General features: G+C 34.2%; 1 protein-coding gene across 1 annotated transcript; it reads left to right on the top strand.

Annotated features, from left to right (window-relative positions):
- Window positions 1–19,072: 19,072 nt before the first annotated feature.
- On the top strand, window positions 19,073–22,931 carry LOC129871417 (uncharacterized). The gene is made up of 3 exons (XM_055946327.1): window positions 19,073–19,398; window positions 20,440–22,111; window positions 22,614–22,931. Exons 1-2 carry the CDS (start codon window positions 19,177–19,179, stop codon window positions 22,063–22,065), a joined length of 1,848 nt encoding a protein of 615 aa, XP_055802302.1. The 5' UTR covers window positions 19,073–19,176; the 3' UTR covers window positions 22,066–22,111; window positions 22,614–22,931.
- Window positions 22,932–26,975: the final 4,044 nt, after the last annotated feature.

Below are 26,975 nucleotides of genomic sequence, written 5' to 3'. Positions count from 1 at the left end.
ACTAGTGTGATCTTCAAGTTATTTAATATTTATTAATCACCTTTAGGTTGAAACAATGCTACATAAGAATTCATGGGGAAGAAAATTAGTTGGTCCTATTTGCACAAGTTAATTTTTATTAGGTATTGAATGTAATTATCCAAGTGGGCTCCACTTTTTTTTTTTTTTTTTTTTTACGGAAACAGACCCTACACGAGGCTCCCACCTCTCGTGCACAACCAGGGGTTGAGCCGCACACCCCCAAGCCTTATTATACATAAAATAGAAAAATACACGGAGGGGGACATAAACCTAACCTCCAATCCTATGGTGGTTCATAAGTCGGTCATCCTACTAAGGTCAGCCAACTCATCCCCGATACAAACACACGAAAAGTAAACCTAGAAACTATGCACCTAAAGAAGAGGACTCCTCTCGATACACAGAAACTAGGAAAGCATAAATAAGGGAGACTCGCCCTTTACATAAAATAAAGGAAAAATCTAAATAAAACTGGGGATGAATCCCCATAAAAGCTATATACAACAAAATTTTAGCGTCAACGAGGATCATCAAATAACATGGCTAAAAATATAGCATGGAGACAAACACTGCAATTGGGCGCTCAATCCAATGCTGCAACACTAGTAGTAGATCATGGAGGCTTCTTAATCCTTTTGGTCTTCCTCCGTCTAAAGCTAGGTAGGCCGGCTCTATCTAGCATGTAGTATCCTCGTGTACCCCGAGGTAGCTGCTGGAGGGTGGTGTAGTGGCCTGGAGTGGTAAAAGTGTGACTGTGCTTGGAGAGAGCATCCGCAGTGAAGTTTGCCTCCCTGTATACATGCTTACAAGAAAAGAAAACAAATAATTCGGAAATATCAACAAGGTCATGAGTTATCCGGTGAAGGCTCCACGGAAGTTTCGTCTGATGATTAATCCATTTAGTGATCAACTCCGAGTCGACTTCTAGGATAACGTGCTGAAAGCCCTGTTGAATGCACCATTTAAGCCCATAAACTGCCGCCTCTAGTTCGGCTTGATTGTTGGTTCCCTCCCCTAACGGTATAGCGTAGGTGAAGATAAATCTACCCATATGATCTCTTAAGATGCCACCCCCCCCCCCAATTACCCCCGGATTACCCAACGCGCTTCCGTCAGTGTTCAGCTTAACGAAACCGAGTTGTGGTTTAGTCCACGAGACTTGGGTGATCTTCATTTCATGAGCACACTTATCTATGTAGGAAATAGTGTGGATCCAGTTCGAAGGCCAATGGATATAGGGGTACGCGATTCTAAGTAGATTAGAGATGTCTTTGAAAACGGCAAATTTCACTCTCGCCAGGCTAGAAATCTTCCCCCCGTATTTGCTCGCGCACCTATTCTTCCACAAATTCTAACATATAAATATTGGGGTGGAGTGAAAGATAAGTTTGTGAGATTCTGTGTGGTACTTGTGAAGCCACCAACTCATAACAAGAGGTTTGAGGGGTGTGGCTTCATGCTTTATCCCTAGGGAGTCAGAGAAGTAGCGCCAAATATTCCTAGCGAAGTGGCCCGTGCTGAAAATGTGCTCTATGGTGTCTGGACCTAGACTGTGGCAGCAATAGCATGGAGTGGAAACCTGACCGAATGCAATGATCTTTTCCTCCGTTGGCAGCTTGCCTCTAAAAGCCCTCCACAGCAAAAAAGAGCATTTAAAGGGGATGTTTTTATGCCAAGTGTAATGGTCGGAAAGTGTCTTGGTCCTATGTTCCCTCACAAGCTGCCATGCCGAGGAGCATGTGAAGTTCCCATTGGTATTCAGCTTCCAAATGGCCTAGTCCGGTGTGTTTTCTTGCAGCTGAAGTGTGGAAGAAGTGATAAGAGGAACTAGTTGCGCTGGTGCCAATTGATTTAGCATATCGATGTTCCATTGTCCATCTATAAGAAAATCAGCCACCCTAGCATTGCTTGCTCTTCCCAACTCCTGCCTATAGTTGGCTAAGGGTCCGATACCTAGCCAATCGTCCCATCAAAAACAACATGAACCCGAGTGAATCCTCCATTGAATGTGAGGTTCGGCAATGTGTTTGTTGTGCATCATGTGTTTCCACACAAGTGACTGGCCAGAATGGAATTTTTTGATGATGGGGTTGGCTCTCTGACAGTATTTGGCTCTAAGGAACTCACCCCACAACGTTGGTTTAGCTCTAAAGATCCACCATTGCTTTAACTGGAGAGATTTGCACACATCTATAGTTCTCCTTAACCCAATACCTCCTTCGTCATAAGGGTAACAAAGTTTTTTCCATGAAGCCCAATGGTATTTTTTTTTGTTATCCTTCCACCCCCAGAAAAAATCAGCAGTGACTCTCTCAATCTGTTTGAGAGTGGTACGGGGGGGGAGTAATGGCCGAAAGAAGGTGAATGGGGAGCGACTGAAGTACGTATTTCACGAGTGTAGCTCTACCGCCGTAGCTGAGGATTTTGGAGTGCCACCCTCTAATTATGTTGACAACCTTAGAGACCATGTCCGTGTAGTACATGACTCTCTGCCTGCCAATGTACAGAGGGCATCCTAAGTAGGTAATGGGACTATGCTTCTGAGTGAAACCCGTAACCTGTTTCACCGTTTCCACATTGTCTTGGAGCGCACTGTGATGCATCATGAAGTGGCTTTTATTCTTGTTTATAAGCTGCCCCGATGTCTTTTCATACAGAGTCAAGGTCTTCATGATAATTTGAAGAATTTCCCTCCTTCCGGAGGAAAAGATGATAATGTCATCCGCAAAACTCAAATGATTAATCTGTGGGCCTCTTTTCTCCATATGAAAACCACGGTAGAAGTGGTAACAATGAAGACTATTCAACATTCTTGACAGCACCTCCGCTCCCAAAATAAATAAGGCGGGAGAAAGAGGATCACCCTGTTTGAGCCCTCTGGTGGAGTGGAAAAAACCATGTCTAGACCCATTAACGATAACAGAGTACCAGTTGTTAGACATGATTCGCCAAATCATATCAATAAAGGTCTCACCGAAGCCCATCCTTCTCAGTACCAGACAAGTATAGGACCAGGAGACTCTATCATATGCTTTGGCCATGTCTAACTTGATAACCACGTTGTCGCCAATAACAGGCTTTCGGATATCGTGGATAATCTCCTGTGCTAGCATGATATTTTCGGAGATGCTTCTTCCTTTTACAAACCCGGACTGATTAGGAGAAATAAGACCGGGGAGAATCGGAGCAAGCCTGAGGCAAATGAGTTTTGATATGATCTTATTGGTGAAGTTACTGAGACTAATGGGTCTATAGTCAGAGAGTGTGTTGGGGTGATATACCTTTGGGAGCAGGATCAAACAGGCATGAGAAAAGAACTTAGGCATAGCATACCCCCCAAAGAAAGAAGTAACCACTGCTAGTAGGTCTTCCGAAATAATCTCCCAACAAGCTTGGAAGAATTTTCCATTCATACCATCCGGACCAGCTGCAGAATTAGGATTCATGGAGAAGACTACCTGTTTCAACTCCTCTATAGTAGGCGTGGCTTGAAGGTTTTCATTCTGAGCATCTGTGATCATTCTAGGAACGTAATTCAAGATGTTCTCCGGAATCGGAGACTCATCGCTTGTAAATATTTTCTGAAAATGATCGCATGCTGCTCTAGCAATATGTTCGTCGCCTTGAATCCACTCCCCCTCTTCGTTGGTAACCTTGTGAATGAACAGTCTCCTTCTCCTACCACGGATTAGAGCATGGAAATACTTGGTGTTAGCATCTCCATCCTTGAACCAATGTAGCTGACTTTTTTGTTTGAGAATGTTCTCTTCAATTTTAAGAAATCTGATGTATTCGGCGTTGAGAGCATGCAATTGCATCCTGTTCTCTTCATTATTGGACACTATCAGATTTTCTTCGGCACTTTTCACCAATTCTTCATATTCCTTAACCCTGGCAAAAATGTCGTCGAATTCCACTCGCGACCATTTACTAAGGGTGGAGGAAAGTCTTTTCATTTTATGGTAGAAGGACAACATTGGATTCCCTGTCATGGGTCTGCTCCAGCAGGACTCTACTGTTTCGAGAAAAGTAGGGTTATCCACCCAACAATTCAAGAATTTAAAATATTTAATCGCGGAATCCTGCCTAGCATTCATCTCTATTAGTAAAGGGTTATGGTCAGAACCAGTAGAGGGAAGATGGGTAATTGAAGTGTGAGGCATAACGGCTAACCAATTATCTGACACCATAGCTCTATCGAGTCGCTTCCAAATTCTTTTATGCATATCTCGTTGATTACACCAAGTGTAGTCTGAGCCATGATACCCTAAATCTGTAAGGCCGCAAGCTTCAATAACGCTGATAAACTCGAAGCTTTTTCGCATGTTATAAGGGATTCCACCTAGTTTCTCATTAGTGGAGGTAATGACATTGAAGTCTCCAACTGTGCACCAAGGAAGGTTAGTGGGAGCGTGGTGAAGGAGCCTATCCCAGAGCGGCCTTCTAAGAGTATCTTTGCATTTTCCATAAATAAATGTCATAAGAAATGCATTTTGATGCTCTACATGTTTCACATCGCAAGTGATCTGTTGGTCGTCAACATCAATAACATTACAATCGACATCTTGAGTCCAGAAGATCCAAATCTTGCCATTAGGATTACAAGCGGACCCATCCATACCAAGGTTGATTCTAAAGCTTTGTAGATAAGCATTGTTAGAAAAAGGTTCTAGGATGGAAATTATGGACGTTTGATGGATATGTTTGAGAGAGTTTAGTCTATCTATGACTCCTTTGGTATTGATACCTCTTGCATTCCATACAATTGTGTTAATCATTGATGGGATCTAAGGTTGTGGAGCCTAGTGTTTGGTCTGCTAATAGAAGCACGAATAGTTGTAAATTTTGAATTGTGATGAATGCCTCTAGGTGATAAGCCTTGCTCACTAGCTAGTTGGTTCATCTCGTCATTCGTGACCTTAGTAGTGGTCTTGGATGGAGCAGCTGTTTTAATGGACTGTTCAGTAGTCTCTCCTTCATCCTCAAATTCAACCTCACCTTGAAAGTCTTGGTCATATTCATCCTCCGAATGAATAACACCATATTCATCATCACTAGCAGGAGTTGAAGTTTGAGCCTCATTGTTAGTGCATAGGATGTTGGTGGCATTTTCAGGTTGCATAAAAGGAGCTGGCTGAATATTCAAAGGGGTAAGATTAAGAGGATCTTCACAACCAAAATCTGGACTTCTTATTGGAGTGGTCTGATCTAGGAGAACATACTGTGAGCAAGAGGTTGAAACCACCTCACCATTGTTATCTTTTTCACTTGTATGAACAGTCGTTGTAGGGGTGGAGGCTGCAACTTCTGGTTGCTTTTCTAGTTTCTTCTTTCTAGCTCTCTTTCTCCTTAGAGTTTTAGAGGTAGCAGGCTGATTAGAGTTGCTAGGGGTAGCTGAGAATTTCATATCATTAATGTTGTAAGTGTCTTGTTGTTTGGAGTTTGAATCTTGCACTTGGTGGGAGCAAGGACTAGACACTTGGTCACTTAGGATTGTGCTGAAACTGCAGCCAGTAGCTTGGTCATTTTCAGCCCTCTCAATGTGACCAAAACTTTGCCTTTGGTGCTGAAATGATGTAAGTGTAGGAGCCATAGCTTGCACATTTTTTTCTTTCAAACTAGGGGCTGAACTAGCACCCAAAACCTGCAAATTTTCATCCAAATCTGCAGTTGAGGCATGCCCCAAAACCTGCAGTTTTTGAGACTGCATATGGGCTGAATAACCTCCCAAACCTGAAGCTGCAATTTGACCAAATTCAATAGCAGTACCAGCAGGTCTGAAATCATGCACCTGAACAACCTGTTGAGGTTGTTTTGGGGGCTGATTTGCTCCCACATCTGCACTCACAGTAGGGGTCAGTTTGGAAGCCATTCTTTGAGCATTAATAAGGTCCATTTTGTCACTTTGCTGGGAAGAAGGATGCTGAAACATATTTGTAGTGGTAGCAGGGGCTCTAAAGTCATTCCTAGGGTCAACCAAAAGATTCTCATGCAAAACATGAGACAAAACCCCCCCTCTGGACACCCCATCCTGCAGGTTAGTTGGCTTCTCCTGAATACCATCCTTACCTCCATCAGCTTCAGAATCAGACAATACAGTTAAAATATTGTTCGGGGAGCCATGGGGGATTGGGAGCATTGAGTCAATACCTGGTTGTCGACCGCTTTGTCCTGTTTGCATTTTACTAACAATATCACAATTAAGATGGGGACAGGGGTCTGGGAGTACTGAGTCAATACCTGTAGTCTTGGCTTGAGTGGGTTTATAGACCTGTTGAGTGTTACTTTGTATCTTTTGGGTGTTTTGCACAGCTTGAGTCTTACCTTTGAATTTTCTTCGCTAGGAATGAGTACACATTTCTGGTAATACGCCTTGAGTGCTGCCTCAAATCTTGGGTGTTTTGCACAGCTTGAGTCTTAACTTCTCTCCTAAACACTCACTTGGTATTTTTTTTCTTTTTATGCCTATAAATATAGGCAAGATGTTATCAATTGGATGCACGCTGATACAAAAATACTACACAACATTTCTCTCTTTTCTCCTCTGTTTCTACTTTCTCTTCTCAATATATCTCTTTTAATTATTTTGCTACTTGCTAAATTAAGTTAATTTATAACACATTATCAGCACGAGGCTCCGGCTATTTTTTTTAAGGTAACAAAAAGCGGTAAGAGTTTTATTTAATTTTATTTTCATAAAATGACAAATATTTCAAAACTTGAATTTATGGCTCTGCACATTTCTTAAAAAGGCTACTCCTCGTAAGCACTAGATGCCGAAATTCATCTAGAATCGATGGGTCTGGCAGATACCATCAAAGATAATAACACGACATCAAAAGTTATGATTTTTCTCCGTCACCATCTTGACGAGGGCTCAAATTATAATATCTTACATTAAAGGATCCCCTGAAATTGTGAAAAAATTTAAAAGAAAGATATGACCACCTGAAGTTGGTCATGCTTCCACAAACACGTCATGACTGGTTAAATCTGAGACTAATGGACTTCAAAAATATAACTGAATATAATTCTGCCTTATTTAGAATTATAGCTCAGTTAAATTTATGCTGAGACGAAATCACTGACAAAGATAAACTCAAAAAAATATACTCCACATTTGCACCCGTGAATATACTCCTGCAGCAGCAATATCGCAAAAAAAGTTATACAAAATATTCTGAATTACTATCTCACTTTCTTATTGCTGAAAGACATAATGAATTATTAATGAAAAATCATGATAGTCGATCCGTTGGTTCTTTGCTACTCACTGAAGTGAATCAGGCAAATTATAACCAACGAGAAAGAGGTCATGGCCCAGTCGTGGTCGTGGTAATGGGCGAAAAAGAAATTATAATCATAATACTCGGTTGGCACCGAGAAATGATCAGCAATATAAAAGGCAGGGTAAAAAGTCAGAAGCTTTACCGAAGAAAAAATTAGAAAGTGTATGTCATAGATGTGGAGGTGTGGGGCACTGGTCGCGGACTTGCCGATCGTCAAAACGCTTGGTTCAGCTATATCAGGCATCTTTGAAAAGGGCAGAAAATAATCCAGAGATAAATTTTATCTCTGAAGATAATATTGAGCCCATGCATTTGGATGTAGCTGATTTTTTTAATTTTTCAGACGAAAATATGAATATTGATAGGACTAATAATATGTAAATATTTTTTTTTATCTGTATTAAATATTATGTTTGTATTTTCCTAGTCCATGTAAAAAAATAAAATTTGTGTAATGTACCATGTGTTAATACTTATTTTATTTCTTATTGAAGAAAATATGGAAATGCCTCAAATCTTGTTTGGATCGATGATCAATCAAAAGGATATTTGTGTAATTGATAGTGGAACAACTCATGTTATTTTTAAAGACGAGAAATATTTTTCCAATTTGCTTAGAAGAAAAGCTAATGTTACTACAATATCTGGTAATTCAAAAATAATTGAAGACTCCGAAAGAGCTACTATAATTCTGTATAAGGGGACAAAAATTGTTATAGAAGATGCACTATTTTCTTCTAAATCCCTAAGAAAATTGTTAAGTTTTAAAGATATTTGCAGAAATGAATATCATGTTGAGATACTAAATGAAATAAATATTGAATATCTTGGTATAACCAAGAGTGTCTCAAGCTATAAATATATTTTGAAAAAATTATCAACTTTGTCATCTGGCCTATATTATGCAAAATTTAATGCAATTGAAGCACATATGATCGTAAATCAAAAGTTTACTGATCTAAATACATTTGTGCAATGGCATGATCGAATAGGTCATCCTGGATCAATAATGATGAGACGAATTCTTGAAAATTCAACTGGACACCCGTTAAAGAACCAAAATATTCAGATCTCGCCTAACTCAGTGTACTCTTGAGCCTTTCACAAAGAGAATTTTTTCTTCTGTTGATATAACCCGTCGAATGATTCGCTAGCAGAAGAAGAGAAAGCATGAATTTTCATGTGCTGCTTGTTATCAAGATAAATTAATTGCTAGACCATCGACCCTGAAGGTTGTCAACGAATCTCCTGACTTTTTAGAGTGTATACATGGAGATATATGTGAACCTATCCATCCACCTAGTGGATTGTTTAGATATTTTATGGTCCTAATAGATGCATCATCTAGATGGTCTCATGTGTGCTCTTATCATCCCGCAACCTGGCATTTGCGAAGTTATTAGCACAAATAATAAGATTGAGAGCGCAATTCTCAGATTATCCAATTAAGGCCATTCGTCTTGATAATGCTGGCGAATTTACATCCCAAGCTTTTAATGATTATTGCTTATCAATTGGGATAAAAATTGAACGTCCTGTTGCTCATGTTCATACTCAAAATGGACTTGCAGAGTCATTTATAAAGCGCCTACAATTGATAGCAAGACCTCTACTAATAAAAATAAAATTGTCAATTATTGTTTGGGGACATGCTATCTTACATGCAGCAGCACTTGTACGTCTCAGACCGACACATTATAATAAATATTCTTAGTCACAATTAGTATTTGGTCATGAACCAAATATAGCCCATGTACGCATTTTTGCTTGTGCAGTATATGTGCCTGTAGCACCACCACAATGTACAAAGATGAGCCCTCAACGAAGGTTGGGCATCTATGTTGGGTTTGACTCACCCTCCATAATTCGATACCTTGAACCGTTGATTGGAGACTTATTCATTGCTCGCTTTGCAGATTGTCGGTTTGATGAAATAATTTTTCCGTCATTAAGGGGAGAGAAAAAGGAATCCGAAAAAGAAATTACATGAAAAGTTTTATCACTATCTCATTTTGATCCACGTACCCGCACATATGAGCAGGAGGTCCAGAAGATCATCCACTTGCAGAAAATAGCAAATCAAATGTCAGATGCATTTACTGATTTGAAACGAATAACTAAATCACATATCCCTGCAGTGAATGTGTCTATCCGGATTGATGTCCCAAAAGGACCATCTACTAGTATCATAGCCTCTGAATCTCAAACACGCCTGAAGTGTGGTTGACCATTGGGTTCAAAGGATAAAAATCCTAGAAAGAGAAGCGTGAGAAATAATAAAAATGATACTACACAAGAACCTCCTGAAAAAGGTCAAGATTTGAGTAATCCCGATATTCCTGAAGAAATTAGTGAACCCTAGACTCAAGTGAATGAAAAACTTTCAATAAGTTCTATCGGTGATGAGATAAATTTAGACCGATCAAAAATTACGGTGGATAATATTTTTGCATATAATATTGTAATTAACCTCATGCAAGATAGTGAAAGTCTTGAGCCTAAATTCGTCCAAGAATGTCGACGTAGATGTGATTGGCCAGAATGGCAAAAGGCAATTCAATCAGAATTAGACTCACTTACTAAACATGAGGTTTTTGGACCTGTAGTCCAAACCCCTGAAAGTATAAAACCTGTTGACTACAAATGGGTTTTGTGCGAAAATGAAATGAGAGAACTGAAATTGTAAGATACAAGGCACACTTTGTTGCAGAAGAATTCTCTCAAAGACTCGGAGTCAACTATGAAAAAATATATTCACCTGTTATGGATGAAATAACTTTTTGATATCTCATCAGTTTAGCTATACATAAAAATCTTGAAATACATCTAATGGATGTAGCTACAGCTTACTTTTATGGTTCACTTGATAATGATATTTACATGAAATTTCCAGAAGGATTAAAATTGCCTAAAGCATGTAAAAAGTCTCGGAAAATATACTCAATAAAATCGCAAAGATCATTATATGATGTGAAACAATCAGGGCGTATATGGTATAATCGCTTTGGTGAGTACTTAATAAATGAAGGCTATATAAATGATGTCATTTGTCCATGTGTTTTTATTAAAAAAACGGAATCAGAATTTGTTATACTCACCATTTATGTTGATGACATAAATCTCATTGGAACCCCTGAACAGGTCCAAAGGGCGATTGAATATCTAAAGAAAGAATTTAAGATGAAAGATCTTGGAAAGACAAAACTTTGTCTAGGTCTGCAAATTGAACATTTAGCAGACGGGGTTTTTGTCCATCAATCTGCCTACACTGAGAATATTTTAAAAAGATTTTACATGGACAAAGCACATTCATTAAGTTCTTCAATGGTTGTTCGATCACTTGAGGTTGAAAAAGATCCATTTCGACCTCTAGAAGAGAATGAAGAACTTCTTGGTCCTGAAGTACCATATCTCAGTGCTATTGATTTGGGTTTGTTTTATACTAACAAAGATAGTGCAGACCTTATTGGTTATGCAGATGCAGGGTATTTATCAGACCCACATAAAGCTCAATCTCAGACAGGCTATCTATTTACACACGAAGGAACTGCTATATCATGGCGATCTACAAAGCAGTCTATTATTGCTACTTCTTCAAATCATGCTGAAATAATAGCAATTCATGAAGCAAGTAGAGAATGTGTGTGGTTAAGATCGATGATACAGTTCATCAAAGAAAGATGTGGCCTGAAAAGTGATGTCAAAGTATCCATAATTATATTCGAAGACAATGCTGCGTGCATAGCTCAATTGAAAGGTAGCTTCATAAAAGGAGACAAAACGAAACATATTTCACCAAAATTATTCTTCACACATGATCTACAGAAGAATGGTGATATAGATGTACAACAAGTTTGTTCAATTGATAATCTTGCAGATTTATTCACAAAGGCATTACCAACATCAACTTTTGAGAAGCTAAGATATAAGATTAGAATGCGCCGTCTCTAAAACATCAAATTAAGTTTTCATCAGGGGGAGAAAAATACGCGCTACACTCTTTTTTCCTTAATCAAGGTTTTGTCCCATTGGTTTTCCTGGGATGAAAGTAGCCGAGATAAGAATATTGAGATGGATGTGTGGGCATACCAGGAGCGACAAGATTGGAAATGAAGCTATTCGGGACAAGGTAGGAGTGGCCTCAGTAGAAGTTGCGGGAAATGCGACTTAGGTGGTTTGGGCATGTGAAGAGGAGAGACACAGATGCCCCAGTGAGGAGGTGTGAGAGGTTGGCCATAGATGGTTTCAGAAGAGGTAGGGGTAGGCCGAAGAAATATTGGGGAGAGGTGATTAGACAAGACATGGCGCAGTTACAGCTTACCGAGGATATGACCTTAGATAGGAGTGTGTGGAGGACTCACATTAGGGTAGAAGGCTAGTACATAGTCACGTTATCATACCCTATTAGTAGGCGCATTAGCGCACTATAATTTCCTTTGTGGAGGACTCAGATTAGGATAAAAGGCTAGGTGATTCATCATTTGCACCATAGTAGTTGTAGTTCTGCCCATTGTTTATTGCCTTTTGATTTCTGCATTGTATTGCTGTTTATAGTTGTGGCGCCGTTGTACTTTGACTGTCTTATCTATCTTATCTTATCTTATTTATTTATAGTAGTTAATGCCTCTTTCTTCCCATACCACTCTACCACGACTTTCCCTTTTGCTATTCATGTTTTCATCTTGTTCTCTATATGTTTGCCCCTATCTGACCTTTTATCTTGTCCTCTCTTAAAGCCGAGGGTCTTTCGGAAACAGCCGCCCTACCTTTCAAGGTGGGGGTTAGGTCTGTGTACACTCTACCATCCCCAGACCCCACATTGTGGGATTATACTGGGTTTGTTGTTGTTGTTGTTGTTGGGTTTTCCTGGTAAGGTTTTTAATGAGGCAGCACTCAAGGCGTATTACCAGAAATGTGTACTCTTTTTCCTTCACTAGGTTTTTTCCCACTGAATTTTTTCTAGTAAGGTTTTAATGAGGCATAACATCTAAGAATGTTTAAATAACTATATATATTTATTCTTTACTAGATTTTTTTTTTGACATCCAAGGGGGAGTATTAGGTATTAGATGTAATTATCCAAGTGGGCCCCACTTGTAAGTGGGCAAGTTGCCCACTTAGTATTTTCTTCTTTCTATGCCTATAAATATAGGCAAGATGTTATGAATTGGATGCACACTGATACAAAAATACTACACGACATTTCTCTCTTTTCTCCTCTATTTCTACTTTCTCTTCTCAATATATCTCTTTTAATTATTTTGCTATTTGCTAAGTTAAGTTAATTTCTAACAATTTTGACTTTCTACTTTATCCTTGCAAATGCTACATAGAGTTATAGATACAGTTCACTTAAACAAAATTGGTCAAATATTGAATCACCTTATTATTATTTTTCTAATACAATTAACAAACGGAGAAACAAATGTTGACAACGTTAATAAATTTCACAGTTTGCTAACATAAACGAATAATCCGTTTAGATACATATTTTTGAGGAACATACCTTTTTAATATATTGGGGTTAAAAAATATTTTTAGCCATGAATTAAGTTATGTATATGTCAACATATTTGAGATAAAAAAAACAATAATTTTCGGTTAATGGACTTCACTGTCACGACCCAAGCCTAGGGCCTAGACGTGACATGGCGAATGAGGAACCCGAAAGTACCTCAAACAAGCCTCTTAGCATTCTTTTAGCCTTTCATAGGTAATGATGATAAATAGACAAGCGGAAATCATAATAATAATAAATCTTCAACTTACATATGTCCAACAATACCTCTAACTATTAGATTTAATGGGGCTAAGACAAGTTCCTATCTCACCCTCAATCATAATAGAAGAAATGTCATAATAAAATATCTTAACATATCATAAGCTAGAAAGACAAAGGAGTATTGTTCCCGGAACATGGGAACTCACCAAAAGTAGTCTTCAATGGAATATCAACTAGCCACGTGGAGGAGAACGAGGAGGAGCACCGATCCCTACATGGTGATATCATGTAGGCAAAAGAGTATGCGTTAGTACTTTGAATGTACTAAGTATGTAAGGATGCATGAACATTGAGAAAATATTATAACATTTATGTAATATGAAACATAATGTAATACATGCATAATAAATCATATGGATATCCTTTAAAACATTCATTTTGTGGGAAGCTAACCATAACCGACATTTAAGACCATGCGAGCTATTACATGGAATCCAACATAACCCCCTACGTTGGCCGGGGAGACTACTTGCCAGGTAGAACTCCGTCAACTTCATTCATTTCTTTAACTTTAACTTTAAGGGCTATTTATGGATCCATTAGCCTAAGCCTACAAAGGCTCCTATGTTGGCACATAGTTAATGAGACAAGGGGTTGCTACTAGGATTCCCTTACCGAATCCCACCTCAATGCCTCATTCGGTGCTAAGTCAATCCCACGGAATAATTTAATACTTCAAAATATTCGAGCATATAACTTGAGAATTCAAATATCATATTCGGTAGAATAGCTCATTAAAACATTTGATAATTCAAATATGCAAGAATTGTCCTTATTGCATAAAGAATCCATCATTCATATCATTTCATCATTCTTTCATTTCATAAGACTCTCTTTTTGATCATAGATATTGATTTCATAAACATTTATTTGGAGTCAAAGCTTTCGAGTCAAACTTTATTAAAAATATAGTAAAACTAGGTGGGTTCAAATTACTTCAACTTGCAAATATATATGTAAATGAATATACATAAATACTTTGAAATCCATTAAAAATCATGCTTTAAACAACCCACCATGAATTTCAAGAACCTTTAAATAGATAAATAGAGAAATTACTTGCAAACTATCAATTCATATATATGAAATTATGTTGCATCAAAATAGATCAATAATCATTAATTTAACCATAATTCATACTATTAAGTAAAAAATAAGAATTACTATAAGAAAATATTACTTGAAATCAAGAGACTTAATTGAAAGAGTTTTTGGACTATATGGATGGAAGAACTCATGGATAAACACCAACATAACTTAGAGTAAAGCTTAAAAAAAATAACTATAATTTATCATATAATCAAAATAATTTAGACATGAGAGTGGAAGGAATACTCTCATTGAAGCCTTACATACCTGGAAACCGAAGCTTTAGTTGGTACCGGAAGACTTAATGAACACTCTTGAGTCCTAACTTCTCTCCTTGCCGGAACGTTTTGTGTACTACCCGGAATATATGAATCACCGGAATAGTATTTCTTCACTACTAAGAACTAAAACTATATTTGAGAATGTGTATAGAGAGAAGATTTGCTTGAGAAAGCTTGATGAATAAAATGAGGAAATAAGGTGGGTATTTATAGGTGGGAAAAATGACCTAACAATAAATAAAATAATTATAAAATAAAAATCTGAAAATTTAGTGGAATATATTGATGTCATGGATGATGTTAAATGGAGGACAATTTATGTCATGAGTGATATCAAATGTATCTAGATCTTTCTATGGTAGGTGAAATGAGTTATCTTTGACAAAATACTCTTTTTGGGAGCTGCGTTTGAATAAGATAAATTCCTTATTAGGATTTAGTGTCTTCATAAGAATTGTAGATATGGAAGTCTAGTTTCATATAGTTCAAGAATCAACCAATTTGGATAAACCTACAGTGAGATATGATTTTTCTTCTATAAATACTCATTTCCGTAACAGCATCCTACCTTACAAAGATTAATTTTTTTGACCTACTTAACCTCCGAATCTTAAAATATGGTCTTAATAAAAGTTGTAGGTAATGATCTTGTGGTTACTCAGAAATTTGAATCACTCAATTTGGATATTGCTATGAAAAGTTATGACCAAAATACAAAGGATGTATCATATTTAGGCAAAAATTGAAACATCGTATACAACGTTTTTAGGGGATATTACATTCACAAATAATTTATTTTGATATGTATTTTTAGGAACATACATTTTTAATGTATTTGATTAAAAATTCATGTTTTATAGCCACAAATTGAGTTATGCATATGTCAACACGTATGAGTCCAAAATAGGACCTTCTTGATATTGACGACATTTAATAAATTTCATTATTCGCGTGATATTGACGAATAATTCATTTTGATACATAATTTTAGGAACATGTATTTTTGGTGTATTGAGTTAAAAATCATGTCTTTTTTAACTATGAATTGAGCTATTCATATGTCAACATATCAAAGTCCAAAAATAAGACCTTTTTGATGTTGACGATGTTAATGAATTTCATAATTCGTGTGACATTGACGAATAATCTATTTTAATACACCTTTTTAAGACTATACATCTTTGATGTATTGGATTAAAATTATGCAATTTTAAATTACGGACTAAGTTATTTATATGTCAAAACATCTAAATTTAAAAATAAGACTTTTTTTAAGTTGACGACGTTATTGAATTTCACAATTCATGTGACACTGACGAATAATCCTTTTTGGTACATACATTTTTGTGTATTGGATTAAAAAATTTATCTTTTTAGTCATGGAACTGAGTTATGCCTATGTCAACACATCTAAGTCCAAAATTTAGACATTTTTGGTGTTGACGACGTTAATGAATTTTACAATTCGCATGACACTGACGAATAATCCTTTTTGGTACATATTTTTAAGAACATATATTTTTGGTGTATTAAATAAAAAAATATGTATTTTGTAGTCACGGACAAAGTTATGCATATGTCAAAATATCTAAGTCCAAAAATAATATTTTTGGTGTTGACGACGTTAATGAATTTCACAATTCGTGTGATATTGACGAATAATTTATTTTGATACATATTTTTAGGAACATATATTTTTGGTGTATTAAATTAAAAATGATGTTTTTTAAACCACGAATTGAGTTATTCATATGGCAACACATCTAAGTCCACAAGTAAGACATTTCTGGTGTTGACGATGTTAATGAATTTCACAATTTGACATTAATGAATAATTTATTTTGGTACAGATTTTTAAGAACATATATTTTTGGTGTATTGGATTAAAAATTATGTTTTTTTAATCACGGATTAAGTTGTGCATATGTCAACATATCTGAGTTAAAATAAGACTTTTTTAGTGTTGTCGTTGTTAATGAATTTCACAATTTGCATGATATTGACGAATAATCCAATTTGGTACATATTTTTAGGAACATACATTTTTGATGTATTTGATTAAAAAATTATACTTTTTAGCAATGGATGTATTTGATTAAAAAATTATACTTTTTAGCAATGGGACTAAGTTATGCATACATCAACACATCTAAGTCAATAAATAATACTACCTTTTTTATGTTGACGATGTTAATGAATTTCACAATTTGCGTGACATTGAATTATTCATTTTGATACATATTTTTAGAAACATACATTTTTGATGTATTGGATTAAACATTATGCCTTTTTAGCCAAGAAATTGAGTAATGCATATGTCAACATATCTAAGTTCAAAAATAAGACCTTTTCGGTGTTGACGATGCTAATGAATTTTATAATTTGAGTGATAATGACGAATAATCTATTTTGGTACATATTTTTAGGAACATACATTTTTGATGTACTGAATTAAAAATTATGCCCTTTTTAGCCATAACTGAGTTATGCATATGTCAACACATCTATGTCTAAAAATAAAATATTTTTGATGTTGACAACGTTAATGAATATCACAATTCGCGCTACATTGATGAATAATCCATTTTGGTACATATTTTTAGGGACATATATTTTTGGTGTGGTGAATTAAAATTTATGCCTTTTTTAGTCACGGATTGAGTTATGCACATGTCAACACATTTGAGTTTAAAAATAGAGTAAATACATCAAATCCCTTCTGAATTTGGCATCAAAACTTACTTTAGTGTTTTAACTACACGGCGCTTATATACCCCCTTTAATAGTTTTCAAGTGATTTAAATATACCCTTAAGGGGGGACGTGGTAGAGAAAGTAAGTATACTCTCCTATAAGCGAGTGAAAAAAGAGGAAAAAAAAGTGAACTTATAAAATCGCACACCTGGCATTTTTTTTATTGACCAATATATAACTAATATTTTTAATAAAAAATTTTCTTGATATATTAAACTTTTAAAAATATGTAAAAAAAAATTATTTAAAATACTGTGGGCCCCTTTTTAAAAAAAATATTTTTTTTCTCTTTATTTTGTTATCTTCCCCAATACATCTCTTCCTCCATTGAAGTTTTTCTTCCTCCATCTTCACCCCACCTCTATTCACTATTTTCACTCCACTATTTTTTTAGTAATCCGCAAAGTTCAACACCATCACAATATTATTGATGTCGATTTCATAAATGTAAACTTTCTTGAATTTTGAGTGACCCATTTTGATTTTTTATATTTATGATGCAAAAAAAATGTGGGCTATCAACTTTCTTATATAACCTTCATTTTCATTTAAATTTTCAAGAAAAAATGACTTCTAAGAAAATTGATGGTTATGATATGGCAGGTGAGAGTGGTGTTACAATCTTAGGGTGTATTTAATTCACTTGAAATTGTTACGGAGAGTATTTAAACGTCCGTGTAGTTAAAGTGCTAAAATAATTATGCTGTCAAGTGCAAAAATAAGTTATGCTCCCAAGTTCAGGGGGATTTGATATATTTTCTATTAAAAATAAGATTTTTTTTATATTGACGACGTTAATGAATTTCACAATTAGCGCGACATTGACGAATAATTCATTTTGATACATACTTTTAGGAACATACATTTTTGGTGTATTGAATTAAAAATTATGCCTTTTTTAACCACAGATTGACTTATTCATATGTCAATGCATCGAGTTCAAAAATAAGAGTTTTCTAGGGTTGGCGACATTAATGAATATCACAATTCGCGTGCCCTTGACGAATAATCTACTTTGGTACATATTTTTAAAAACATACATTTTTGATGTATTGAATTAAAAATTATGCATTTTTAATCACGGACTAAGTTATGCATATGTCTGAGTCCAAATATAAGACTTTTTTGTGTTGATGATGTTAGTGAATTTCACAGTTCACGTGACAATGATGAATAATTTATTTTGGTACATATTTTAGAAACATGCATTTTTGATATATTCGATTAAAAACTATGTCTTTTTAGCCGCATGACTCAATTATGCATATGTCAACACATCTGAATCCAAAAGAAAGATATTTCTTGTATTGACGAGGTTAATAAATTTCACAATTCGCGTAACATTGATGAATAATTCATTTTGATACATATATTTAGGAACATACATTTTTGGTGTATTGAATTAAAAATTATACATTTTTTAATCACGGACTAAGTTATGCATATGTTAACAGTTGACTTGTTAGAATTTTCTTTCTTGAAAGTCAAACAATATAAATTTTGACTAACGTTTTAAGATGCATTTTATCATCATATTGATATGAACAAAATTACAATTTATATTACTTTTCGTATAGTTTTAAATATTAAAAATTAAATTAATATAATTTAATTTAATTTTAAAAATTAATCAAATAAATTTTTGAAAAATGCCATATGACAACTAAAAAATATAACGAAGGCGGTATCTTTTTTGTGTTAACGGATTTCACAGTTCGCGTGACATTAACAAATATTCCATTGTAATACATATTTTTAGGAACTCACATTTTTGGTATATAAAATTGAAAAGTATGCCTTTTAAAGCCACCAAACTCTAGTTATAAATATGTCAACATAACTAAACCCAAAAATTTTAAAAATAAAATAAAATAAAATAAATAGGATCTTCTCTAGAAAAAAAAAAACTTCCCAATTTCCAGGATAAACAAAACCTCCTAAAACTCCTATTACCAACAGTTATGAATCACTCAAAACATCAAAATACTTGCAAAAACCCTAACGTGCAGCAACAGCAGCAGCAGCAGAAGGAGATGGAGAAGTTGAGAGAAGTAATCTTGAAACTTTCCAACAGTGAACCAAATGTACCATTGTCAGAGACCCAAAACGCTATTCTTCAACAACACCTTAACAATTTCCTCTCTCGTCTTCATATTACTCCTGATCATCCTCCCTATACTTGGGTAACTCATTTCTTCATATAAAGTTTCTATCTTTCACTATAATTTAATTGATGTAACTGATTTATATGAAGTTTTTTACTTCACCCCATTAATCTTTTTTTGAAAAAAAAAACTGGGTTGATTGTAGTTTGTCAATGTGGGTTAAAAAAATGAATTCTTGGGATTATAGTTTTCATTTTGAGTGTTTGAGTAACTCAGATTCTTCATGTAAGTTTTGTATCTTTCAGTATAATTTATTGTTGTAACTGATTTGTATGAAGTTTTACTTATAAATTAGGGTTGGTTGTAGTTTATCATGTGGGTCTGCTGGAAAAAAATGAATTCTGAGGATGGTTCTTTCGAAAACAGCCTTTCTACATCTACACGAGGTAGTGATAAGGCGTGGGTATAGTCTACACTCCCCAGACTCTACTTGTGGGATTTCATTGGGTATGTTGGTGTTGTTGCTGGGTTACTCATCTCTTTATGTAAATTTTGTATCTTTTGTTATGATAAATTGTTGTACTGATTTGTAGGAAGTTAACCTTATTTTTGGAAAAAATAGAAGGGAGGGGGATATTGAGATTGTGCCCTATTAGGGATTTTTAGTAGCAAATCAAAGTATGCAGGAAGTTCAATTTATTGGGTTTGTTGGTAAAAAATGAATTCTTGGATTATAGTTTTAGTTTTGACTGCTTGGGAAGTTAGCCTCCTAAAAATGTGTTTGTCATATTCTTGTTGATTCTGTTAATTTCGTGTTATTGGTTTTGTATGTATTGAGGAAAAGTGTGATTGCTTTTGTTATTACAATGATAGTACCTTCCTCAGACACTAGCCGGAAAGATTTGCTTTTGAAAGTTCTTTTCTTTATGAGAGCTTGATTAGTCGAAGTAGCATTTTCAAGTTCAGACCTCGGAGACTTGATTAGCTATTTCTCGTTTTCCCATTATTGCTTAAGGAGTAACAGTGAATACTTTGGAAATCTCGCTATTTGGATTTTTTCAAGTTTCCACATAGCTGAAGTGAGTTTATGGTCTAATCCAGTGTTTTCTTTTGTTATAGATGATTGAAAAGGCCTTGCAGGAATTGAATGAAGAAGGAGGTTCCAGTGAAGACTCAATATCTGAGTTTATCAAGAAAGAACATGACAGTTTGCCGTGCGCTCATATGACCGTGCTGAAACATCATCTACAGAAGATGACTGAAAAGGGAGAAATCCTTATGAATGATGGGCGGTTTTTGCTTCCTGGTGACAGCAAAAGCGTGAATCCAAAGAGAAAAAGAAAGAGGAAATGTGTAAAGAGGAAGAAAAAGGGGAATTCGGAAATTAAACAAAAGAAGTCGGGGCAGAAGAAAAAGGAGGAGGACAAGCAGGTGCAGCATGATGATATAGAAGTTGTTAGAGAACAGAAGGATCTGGATGAACAACAAAATGACGTCACTGTTGATGGAAATCGTGGGCAAGAAAATCGAATACATGAAGAATATTGGGCGTTGAATGAGCATCATAATGAACCGAGCACAGATAAAGGAAATGCGCAATTAAGTGGCCAGCAAAAAGATGTAACTGGAACTAAAGTTTTTAGTAGAAGAGTTCTGAGGAGTACAGTACATAAACAGAAAGGGAAAGAACAAGTTGATGCTACTGAAGGATCACTGCAATCCTCCGTAGATATTGGGAGTGGTATAGGTTGTAATACAGGGTCTGTGCCTATTGAACCTCCCGGCTTTATGATGACAGAAGAGATTGAGCATTTGCAGGATTCAGAGTTGCAGCAATCGCAGCTTAGTCTCAGCACAGTTGAGGAAACAGCTGATATTAGTAATTTATATCCACAAGAAATTCTGGAAAATGAACAACCTGGAGATGACCTGCCTCAACTTTTAAGTCCTGAAGCACCTCCAGGTTTTGAGTTTCTGGTGGTGGAGGATGCCACAGCAAATAAAGCACATACCTCTTCGTCAGTAGATTTGGACTTACTGAAAGAACACACCTCTTTGTCAGTAGGTTTGGATTTACCGAAAGAAGACTGTTTTATGCATCAGAGTTCTGACAGACCCAGTGTAGAGGAGGCTCTATTGAAGAGTAAGAAGCAGCAAAAGAAGCACCATAGCTGGCAGCAAACAAATAGGCCAATGACTAGGGCGCAAAGGAAAGGAACAGTAACTCCAAATGAGCAACCTATTTCAGGTAGGAACAGAACACAAGTACAGTTAGCAATGGAGAGGTCATCAGAACCTAAGCAGCCTTCCATTGAGAATTCATCTGAAACAGATCGTGCACAAAGACAACAGAAACGCTGGAGCAAAAACCTGGTTGAACCTAAATCAGTAAGTACCTTTAAAGTGGAACGATTGGCATTGTGTGACTCAGCGGATCAACAGTTAGTACTTATGGAAGAGCCTTTAAGCATCTCTAAACCATTATGTGCCTCAGCGAATCAACATTTAGTTCAAATGGAAGAGCCGTTGGCATTGGCAACAGGGGAGGAGGCATTGAATTTGACTGATCCTCAACATGAGGTGCACTTGAAGCAACCAAAAGATAAGCGTCGTGGGAGGGCTCTTAAGGGCAAGGATGATGGGGCTATTCCAGATACTACACTTTTGAAGGATGTGAGATTATCTAAGAAGCTAACAAAGAAACAAAATGATCGAGGTGGAGGAAGGCGTAGGAATGCACAGTAAAGTGAGCCTTGCAGTTTGTTGATTCTTTCTCTTATGAGGGCAAAAGGTATAAATAAACCTCAGAAGTTCAAATGTTAGTAAATAAATATTTGTTGCTTGTCTTTCTCTTATGTTTTCAAACTTCGCCCCGTACAGTAGAGGTACAATAGAGTAATTCGAACTAATAGCTCGACTGACATACTTATATGAAAGAAGCTATAAAACTAATTGCTTGTAGTTTTTGGTCAGGTTACGATAGAGTAATCCAGCAATGATATACTAATATGTGAAAAGGAAGTTGGTGCTTGATTAGCATTTTGGTGTAAAATTAAAAATCTTCCTGAAGTAGAGACCTTGATAGAATTTTGTGAACTCTCTACAGACGTAGCCTGTTAAGTGCTGTGAATATTTATAAAATGTTTTCTTTATCGATCGAAAAATTAATTCTGCATACCTCTGTAATCATGGAGTTAGTGTGGAAAATGAAGACTTTGATTGTTTAGGTTTATTGTATTATACTGGAGTTTCTGGATCAACTAACTATAACCAAATCTGTCTGAGTTTTGCAGGTCTATACTGGAGTGATGTGTGTATACGAAGATCCTGAGAATGAAGAAATTGTTGGTGGAAACGCGAAACTAGATTAGTCGGGTTAGTGAATACCAGAAACTAGATGGTTATACCAAAAAGCAAAGTTGATATGAAGCTCTCTCTTGGATAGATTTCATTTCTGAAATCATTCTTCTGTACTCAATTGGAATTTCAGTTAGCTAGGATAATTTAGTTATATTAGAACCTGGACATTTTCTTCATACTGTAGAAAAGCTAGACTTATTTCTTTCAGGTATTATATTGTTTAAACTTGGATTTCTTATAACATGGTCTTCTTGAGATATTACCCTGTTCATGTTTCATGTGTGGACTCATCTTTCCATTTTTGCTTTTATATTTCATAATATTTAAAAACAATAGGAAGTAGCTAAGAAAATACTATACAATTACCCTCACTTTTTCCCATCTAAACAAAAGCAAAAAAATAGAATAAAGAAGTTTACCAAATGATTGAGACATTTCAACCAAGTATAGCAAAAATGGGAGGATATCATGATGTTCTATTGAACTACTTTTTCTTGGTATTCAATATTTGTTTTGTAATCCGATTAAATTTATATTTAAGTTAAGAAGATTTAAACTAAACGACTAAATATAAAGTATTTTCTAATTAAGGCAATTTCATATTAAAAATTCGAACACGAGATTTATAATTAAAAATGAAAATAGTTATTTCCTTTTGTACTTTTACAAAAAGCTAGATCATGAAGGTATATTTATAAAAAAAGATAATGATTAAAAGATTTACTTTTTTTTACAAGTTTATTACCTAAACTATCAAGTGTTTGTGTTTTCTATTTGAACTATCAACAACTATTTATCAAAACTCACCTCAACTAATATCTAATGGTGCATGGTGTAGACTTTTTTTTTGTTTAAAAATGGTGTCAAATAGTTATTTACTTATTAGATTACTTCTTATTTGATACTTCAATATATGAGCTCATCTTGATAATTTTTAAAATTTTAATTTTTGGTTTAAAAGCTCAACTTGGTATTTGGTCAAAGCTTGTTCAGGATTTTATCTTTTTAATTCATTTACTTTTTTGTAAAAAAAATGGTTTGATTAAAGCTCGACTTTTTTGACTGAACATGTCATCGATTCAATTAAGTCGTAATCCCTCCGTTATGTCATCGTTTTAGATTTCACATCTATTAAAAAATTAGAAAAATTTACTATTATATCTCTATTTAGTAAATAAACATGAATTAATTTATTTTAGTTAATTAATTTGACCAATGAATATTACTTAATTTTTCTATATTGGTCAAATACATATTTTTAAGGATAATAACTCTTAAAGGATAAAATAGAAAGAATAGTGACACTTATACATTGGTTTTCTGAAATAACAAATATTTAAAAATATCTATTTTTAGTAAGGACGATATATAAATAGAAACGGAGTGAATATGAATACTAACCTAAAAATAAAATTAGTCTTTTGGGTTCAAGTATGAAGTAATTTATTGGGTGGGCACGAAAATGTTTTTCATCAAAACTATCTTTCAGAAAAGTAAACGAGTGTTTTTCTTACTTTTATTTTTTTATATTTGATAAGTAAGTAAAAAAATTCTAAACATTAAAATAAAAATAAAATAATTAACTAATAATTAAAATTCATATAAAAAATAAAATAATAACGTAATCACACTAAATTGATCCCAAATATGATGATTTGTTTTGGGTTACTTAACAACGGATTTAAGCCATTAGCTGTATTTTTGTCTTTCTTTATACAAAACATGTTTTTTGAGTCATAATCAGCAAATAAGGGATAATAGTTTTACATTAAACAAGTCTACATGAATCAAGGACCCCACAAACTTTGATTCTCAATTAGCAAAAGTAGACAAGTTGGATGAGCTAATTATGTATTAGCCTTTTAATTTTTAGTTTGGATTCACACATCACATATTAATAAGATATAAAAAGTACTTATTACTATTAAGTTTATTTTATCTCTATTTTAATTTGTTTGATATTTATATATGAAATTTAAAAAGAAAGAAAGATTTTCAAAATTTATAATTGAATAAATAATATAATAAATATTTATGTGGTCGTAAATTATTTTTTATTAATAAAAAGTGAGAACTTAAAGTTTTATTTTTTTAAATACATAAAAAAAATCATTCTTTTTGAAACTATTTAAAAAGAAAAATATATATAAAAAGTGGAACAAAGAAATTGGAGTACTTTTTAAGATTTATAGACACTAAGAAAATATTTAATAATTTTAATCATAGAAATATTTATCTAAATTAACTTTTATTTTCTATTAAACTCTCATTTAATTAATGATCTACTTGCTAGAATAGTAAGGGCAAAAAATAATCCTTTCCTATTTTTTGAATCGTCAAATGTTTTAAAATAAAATCAATCTCACCCAATGATTAAAATTTTGGAAACGGATGTGATATGAACTAATTTCATAGTAAAATATTTTAAAGAAAATTAAATAATAATCTTTCTATGAATTAGATGTAAATATGACTTATCAATTATCATTAACATACTTTTTGTGTCACATCAGCAACTAATGGATAATGATTTTAACTTTTGAACAAATCTAAGTAGGTCATAGATTAGGCCCCCCACAATTTTTAATGTCTAATTGTCAAATGTTGTCAAATGTTGACAAGTTGGACTAACAATAACAATAACATATTCTATAAATTCTACAAAATATGTATGAAAAGAGTTAAATATATGCATATTTTATTTCTATTTTGGTATTCTATGGAGATAAAGAGCTTATTTTTGAAAGATCATCAACTCAAATAAACCATATTAAATATTAATGAAAAAGAAAAACGATAATGAAAAAAAATGACAACTAATAAAAAAAATGTGCAGAACAAACATATAGGAAATAATAACAGCAATAAAATAGTGTGATCAAACATAATAAATAATAGATGATTACAAATAACAAAAACAAGAAACGATATGAATAAGTCTAATACTATCGTCAGTTCCAATCCCGTCGAAAAATAAGACGACACTCAACTACCTATTAATTTTCTACCCTAATTCACGACCTCAGTACCCTCCAATCTAAGCTCGTGTACTCAAAAAGCTAAAGTTACGTCATGTCTTATCCAGACACCTCTCCAAATACTTCTCCGACCTACCTCGACCTCTCATCGTTCTTTATTATATCTAACCTCACATCCCTCCTTATTTGGGGCATCTGTTTATCTCTTTTCCAATGTCCAAACCATTTAAACTATTTTTTATCCTAATAAAATGATTTTAAAATTACACAATATTTATAATTTGTTTTAAGATCATGAATTTTAAAAGTCTTTTTCTAATTTTAAATTTTGTGTCTAATCAACATTGTTCCATAATAAAAAACGGAGGGAGGATCTTTTAAGATTTATAATATAATTTTTAAAGTATTAATAGCCTTAATTGTATAAATATTAGCCTAACTTACTTTTATTTCTCTAAGAATATATCACTTAATTAATAATTTAATAATTAAAATTGTAAGGAAAAATAATAATAAATGATTTTTAAAATTTTAGATTACCAAATAAAATAAATTCAGGTTGACCCAATGACTAAAAAATGAGACAATATTAATAATAACATATCAGTGTAACCTCATAAGTAGAGTTTGGAAAGGATAGTGTGTACACAACCTTATTCTTATATTATGAAAGATAGAAAGATTATCTTTGATAGACTCTGATTCAAATAAAGTATATTATAATAATTTTTTTAGAGAAAAGTACGTTAGTGAAGCAATCATATAAAAGTAATAAAGAAACAATAGTAACAACAAACAATACAACAACTAAAATAAAAGAAATAACATATAATAATAAAATTGAAGCATAAGACAATGATAATTAAGGTAAATCAAATAATGCTCGACTGTCTACAGACTTTCTATTTTGATCATCGATTTTCATATCCTCTTGTCCATAGTCATGTCCGGTAAGCTGTCACAATACTTCTTTGGTTTACCTCTACCTCTCATGAGACCCACCATAACCTCTCTCACAGCTCTTTATTGAGGCATTAGTGCATCTCCTTCTTATATGCCTGAATCATCTCAGTCTCGCCTCTCTCATTTTTTTTCTACACAGAGGTCACTCCCATATTGTCCTAAATATTTTTGTTCCTAATGTTATCTCTCAAAGTATGCACACGCATCTATCTCAAAAATCATTATTCTACTTTCATCTTTTGAACATGAGTTCTTGATCGACTAACACTTTGTCTGATACAACATAATTGGTCTAACAACCATTTTGTAAAACTTACATTTAAATCTTGTTGACATATTCTTATCAAATAGGAC

Source organism: Solanum dulcamara, chromosome 10, assembly GCF_947179165.1.
Source record: "Solanum dulcamara chromosome 10, daSolDulc1.2, whole genome shotgun sequence".
Classification (NCBI taxonomy): domain Eukaryota; kingdom Viridiplantae; phylum Streptophyta; class Magnoliopsida; order Solanales; family Solanaceae; genus Solanum; species Solanum dulcamara.
Note: the sequence above shows the minus strand (reverse complement) of the source record. Positions and strands in the feature narration are given on the sequence as shown.